We start from the raw sequence: 6,056 nt of genomic DNA, 5'->3' as shown, positions 1-6,056 counted from the left end.
CGTAACATCCGGTAAATGTCATTGCCCGGCGTATTTATTTTAAATAATTTTTTTATACATTATCTATAACATACTATTAATTATATACATTAATATTTAGCTTTAAATATAACTTGGTTTTTTTATTGCAGGATATATGCCGACTTATGTATGTAATGAAGCGCTTTACTTTTCTTTGTTTATGAAAACAAAACTGAAAAAAAAAATCGTTATTTTTTTAACCCAAAAGTGCTGTTAAATATGAAGATGATTAAAAGTAATTTATTACACGGTATGAAATATTTGTGTGCTTTTTAAAATGAAAGCTTTTAAATAATATTGTAAATTGTACAGTACAGAAGCCCCGCCTACCTTCTGACGCTACCCGTGAAATAACCAATAAGGTTAGGGTTAGTGGAAATTTTGCCCAATCAAATCTCGCCGGCGGGAGTGCGGACGCTCCGTTTGCCCACGTGCTTCATGTACCGGGCAATAACCTTCACGAGAAGCTAGTGAAAACCATAGCTGTCCAATATGTGAGTAATGCTGGCTGTTAACATCTGTATGTTATGTGCTTGTGTCAACTTTTAACTTATATTATATCAATGTTGTACCACGGCGACAATATTACCGTTGTTTGAAGAGTAAGCTTAGCCTTGTTTAAACAAACATGGCTAAACGCAATGAATTCCACAAGTAAATTACACTAAAACTTAATTTGGCGAGATAATTTTAAATGTTTTGCTTTTCATTAACCCCTGCCATTCAAAGGTAGTCTTTTATTTTATAACCTTTGTATAAAACAGTATACGTAAAAAGTGCAAACTATTATTTTATAAAATACAAAGTATTTGCATTATAAGCAGTATAATACGCTGCATTTATTGCATATATGCTGCATTATAGGCAGGCGGCAATGGACATCACGACTAAATACTGCCAGAAGGAGCTGGAGGAATATGGCTTGTGTGTTGCCTCCAATCCAACGTCATGGCAACAGAAGTGTCAAGACCTGAAGCTGAAGGTTGCACAGTGTACTTCATCACAGTATGTTCTGATCTGATATTAAAATCTGTTTAAAGTCCGTAAAAAAACAGGAAATCTTATAAATTATTGTAAAATTGTTATGACAAAGCCTGTTTATTTCTACATTATAATATAATAGACTTAATATATGATATGTAATTTAATTCCTCCTTTTCCTCCATCTCAATGCAGTCCAGTAATAAGAAAAATACGAACAGATTGTGCTAATGAGTTTTCAGCATTTGAACGCTGTTTGCGAGAGAATCAGAGCTCGGCTGAAACATGCCAACCTCATGTCACCCGCTTCTTGGCCTGCGCAGAAACTGTGGACCTTTCAGGAGTTGGTGAGCAGTGAAGTCAGTGTGTTAACAATACTGGGAAAAATATATAATATATATAAATAAACATGAACAACAGCTCAAAAGAATTCTAATAAATATGATTTTTTTTTGACGGAGTGCAAGCATGAATTCAAAGATTCATAAACACAATTTATTTTTCAACAGCAAACATTGCGCCTCAGCCCACGTAGATGCCAGCCTTTTGTCACTGTTTCATCTAATGAAGACAAAACACAGGTGTTTTTATACTTTAATACAGGAGGGAAATGGGTTATTATGGAAATGTTTATTATTTTTGAAAAATTGCGACACAAAGAAACAAGGACAAACAGACCTCAATTTTGGCACACATTATTTGAAGCCTTTTCGAAGTTCTTTCTTTGAACTTTTCCAACTATTTATGAAATAAATCTTTTTTTTTTTAAAGTTGCAATGACATTAAACCATGAAGATGCAATAAAATGTGCTCATTTCTATTTTTAGCTCTAAAGCTTCATCTGTCCTTCTGAAGATGTTTTCTATTGCAACATTTTACCAAAGAGCAGGACTTTTTTTCACTGTTGAATCTGTATCCTACACTGTAAAAATGAAATCAAGTGCAACATAAGTTTTTATGTTACTTTAACTTAACAAGTTAAGTTAAACAATTTCAACTTACGTCAACTCATCACTTGTCAAAACTTAAAATAGTAGGTTGAAATATTTTACAGTGTAGACCAGTATGTCACTAAGAAAGCATTTCTTAGAGAATTTCTCTTTGAGATACCAATAAAAACATATTTCCGTAATATTCCATATAATATTTCCACAATTAAACCAAGGAAAAGTACATCTGGATAAGTGAAAGCTACTTAAAGGGGACATATCATGAAAATCTGGCTCCATGTTTAAGTGCTATACTTGTGTCCCCAGTGCTTGTATCAAACTAAGAAATGCAAAAAAGATCAACCCAGTAACTTAGTTTTGGTAAACCATTCTCCACAAGCATGTGAAAAATAGGTAATTAAAATTTGGCTCCCTGTGTGATGTCAGAAGGGGATAATAATCTAATTTGCATTTTAAAGGACACACCCAAAAACGGCACATTTTTCTCAAACATACAAAGTGGCAATGTTATAATACATTATCTATATGATATTTTGAGCTAAAACTTCACATACGTACTCTGGGGACCCCAAAGATTTATTTTACATATTTAAAAGTCTTGAGAAATGTCCCCTTTAAAAAACTTCTCAATAAAATTTTTTAGTTTATAAACGTACATTTTCTCACTTTAAGAGAAAAAACTTCTTCAATTAGTAAAACCTAAAAAAAATTTAGTTAATAAACTTAAATCATCTCACTTTAATGGAAAATTGAAGGTGAAAAAACTCCTTTAATTAGTACAACCTAAAAAAATAAGTTTATAAACTTAAATCTTCTCACTTTAAGGGAAAATTGAAGGTGAAAAACTACTTCAATTAGTACAACCTAAAAAAATAAGTTTATAAACTTAAATCTTCTCACTTTAAGGGAAAATTGAAGGTGAAAAAACTACTTCAATTAGTATAACCTAAATAATAAAGCTAATAAACTTAAATCATCTCACTTTAAGGGAAAATTGAAGGTGAAAAACTACTTCAATTAGTACAACCTAAAAAAATAAGTTTATAAACTTAAATCTTCTCACTTTAAGGGAAAATTGAAGGTGAAAAGAACTACTTCAATTAAATCCTAAAAAAATAAAGTTTATAAACTTTAATCTTCTCACTTTAAGGGAAAATTGAAGGTGAAAAAACTACTTCAATTAGTAAACCTAAAAAAAACAAAACGTTAATAAACTTAAATCTTCTCACTTTAAGGAAAAATTGAAAGTGAAAAGAACTACTTCAATTAAAACCTAAAAAAATAAAGTTTATAAACTTAAATATTTTCACTTTAAGGGAAAATTAAAGGTGAAAAAACTACTTTAATTAATAAAACCTAAAAAATTATGTTAATAAACTTAAATCTCACTTTGAGGGAAAATTGAAGGTAAAAAAAATTGAAGGTAAAACACTTAAAAAATTGGTATTAGGCATTACCAATTGAAGTTTTTAAGTTGATCCAACTTTTACTTTTTTACAATGTATAAAGAAGATGTGTGATGAGGTTATAATGTCTGGAGTAACAATTTACAATGTGAAATTGTTCATTATGGGTAAGAAAAAATATTAGATATCAGTAGGAGGCCTCCTTTAACATACATTTAAAAATACATTTAAATCCATTATAATCTCTATATTTATGTATAGATAAACATTGTTAGGATTTTGTACCTAATTTGTGCAGTGTTATTTTTATACTGGAGAAATCACATGCAGAACAATATATATTCAACAATATAAAATAGCATCACAGTGGACTGAAATATGTTGCTTCATGGATAATCCATTTTACTGTACCTTTTGTTGACTTATCTGTAATATAATGCATTGGTGTCTGAAGTGTCAGAATACTCTTATCTATTCTCATAAGGTCAAACACCACATACATTTAGGGATTTGGCAGATGCTTTTATACAAAGCGATTTGCATTGCAGTATACATTTTTATCAATATGTGTGTCCCCTAATGTTCGAACCCATGACCTTCTGCGCTGCTAACGCAATGTTCTACCACTGAATGATATAGGACCATATCCTAAGCAATGTTGGAATGTTGAGTATTTTTCTCTTTAGACCTCACCTCCTTACCTTGGCGTCACTGTATAATATTAAACCAAAGAATGCAGGCATGCAATATCTCCCCCTCACATGTGCCCTGGTTCCCTGGGTCCAGGAACAAAAGACTGTGTAGGGAGGCATTAGATTAAAATTTCTTTGACCGCTGGTAAAACGAGAGGGAGGACACAGAGGGAGGTTTGAGCCTTTGACCACCGAGCTGAAGAGATCTTTCATTTATCAAAACTAGAGAAGTGGTCACATTGAAATTTATGAGAATAAATGTAATTCTTTTACCAGAGTTATGAGCATACACCCGCCAGAGTAGCATGCGTCAGCCATAAATCAAATAGCCAGGTTTGTGTCGATGTTTTAAATGACAAGTTATATTGAAAAACCGAGAACACAATACACTTAAAACACATTCACTGAGAGAAAAAGAAAGACGACAGTGTGCTGTGAGATATATCATTCATCTATCCGTCAACAGCTGTCATCGATGCAGTCCCTTAAAGAAATATCGTTACCACACTCAAAATCACTATGAAATAATCCAGTATCACAAAATCGTTAATGAATACATGAGTAGTCAGCTGCACACATGAGTTACCAGCAAGTCATGTTCAGTACTAAAAACAACTACATTTCAGTTCGTAAGGATTTGAAGCGTCGTGTTGTACGTGTACTGTACATTGTTTAGTATCTTCAGTATAAATAATACATATCACATATACATTTTCTCATGCCGCAACATAAATATTCCAATGCTGGACTTCTGCCAATAAAAATAGTCAACAATAACCAATTAAAAAGATTCAATGTCTGTAACTACACTTATAACAATAGTGGTAATTGCAACAACAGTCAGGTGACGTATACATTTAATATATTACAATAAAGCACAAACACTTTAACAAGTGTACACGTCCTCTAAAATTTAAGGGATATTGTTAATACGTTGTGCTATTTCCTTGCTAGTACTAAAGAGATATTGGTAACACTTTACAGTAAGATTTGTTAACATTAGTTCATGCATTAGCTAACATGAACTAACAATACCTCATTTATTAATCTTAGTTCATGGCATTTACAAATACATTTTTAATATCAAAATTGTTAACATTAGTTGATGCACATGAACAGCTACACTGGCATTAACTAATAGTTATAAATACTAAAACTTCATATTAGCTAATTCATGTTAACAAATACATCCTTACTGTAAAGTGTTACCGAGATATTTTATCAACCCTGTTGCGGTAAGGCTAAGTAACCCTGTAACATCAATAACCCTGATTATTTCCTCACCTCAGACCTCTCTTAGATTCATTCTGTTAAAAAAAGAGAGCAAAAGTGACGTGTCTACATCCTACATTATACCTGATGCCTAACAATCTTAAACAACATCATGAACGGTGCCAAAAACCTGAACCTCTTGATTCGAATCAACTTGAAGCGACGCTACACTCAAAAAAATGCTGGGTTGTTTTAATTTTTTGTTGGGTCAAAAATAAACATTTTTTGAGTTAATTTAATCAAAACAGCTGAGTTTGTCCCTTACTGACTCAACAGTAGGTTGAAAATAACGCAGCATTTTTTTAAAGGAAAACACCACAGTTTTTCAGTGTTTTGCCATGTTCCCACCCCAACCTAGACAAATCAACACATGCCCATCTTACTTCAATGCTTGCACTTAATCCTTGTACAGCCCGTCATGAATGTGTTAGCACCTAGCCCAGCCCAATTAATTTCCCAGGATCCAAACAGGGATGAATTCAGAAGCCACCAAACACCTCCATGTTTTCCCCATCCAAAGACCGCTGCATGAGTAGTGAGTAGTTACACGAGTAAGTATGGTGGCACAAAATAAAACGTGGCAATTTTTTAGAGCACTTAGTTTGCAGCACTTTGACCTCGGGTGCAGTAAAATCATCACTCCTGACTACTCCCCCTCTCGCTCAAACTTCCGTCAATATTACTGCTCCAGAGGTTTTATTTTATGCCACCATACTTGCCTGTGTAACTACTCA

General features: G+C 32.8%; 1 protein-coding gene across 6 annotated transcripts in view; it reads left to right on the top strand.

The window, feature by feature from the left end:
* The first annotated feature begins 357 nt into the window (after positions 1-357).
* LOC129430663 (coiled-coil-helix-coiled-coil-helix domain-containing protein 5) overlaps positions 358-6,056 on the top strand; it is a 34,960-nt gene continuing 29,261 nt past the window's right edge. For 2 of the 6 annotated variants that reach the window (XM_055188087.2, XM_055188114.2), the window contains exons 1-4: positions 358-515; positions 886-1,026; positions 1,198-1,349; positions 1,512-1,583. In XM_055188087.2, the coding sequence (XP_055044062.1) occupies positions 514-515; positions 886-1,026; positions 1,198-1,349; positions 1,512-1,537 (321 nt within the window). In that variant the 5' untranslated portion in view covers positions 358-513 and the 3' untranslated portion in view covers positions 1,538-1,583. The other 4 variants (XM_055188105.2, XR_012359150.1, XM_055188077.2 and 1 more) reach the window with 4 other exon arrangements.

Source organism: Misgurnus anguillicaudatus, chromosome 19 (genome assembly GCF_027580225.2).
Source record: "Misgurnus anguillicaudatus chromosome 19, ASM2758022v2, whole genome shotgun sequence".
In the NCBI taxonomy this organism is placed as follows: domain Eukaryota; kingdom Metazoa; phylum Chordata; class Actinopteri; order Cypriniformes; family Cobitidae; genus Misgurnus; species Misgurnus anguillicaudatus.
This window is presented reverse-complemented; position numbering and strand designations above follow the sequence as displayed.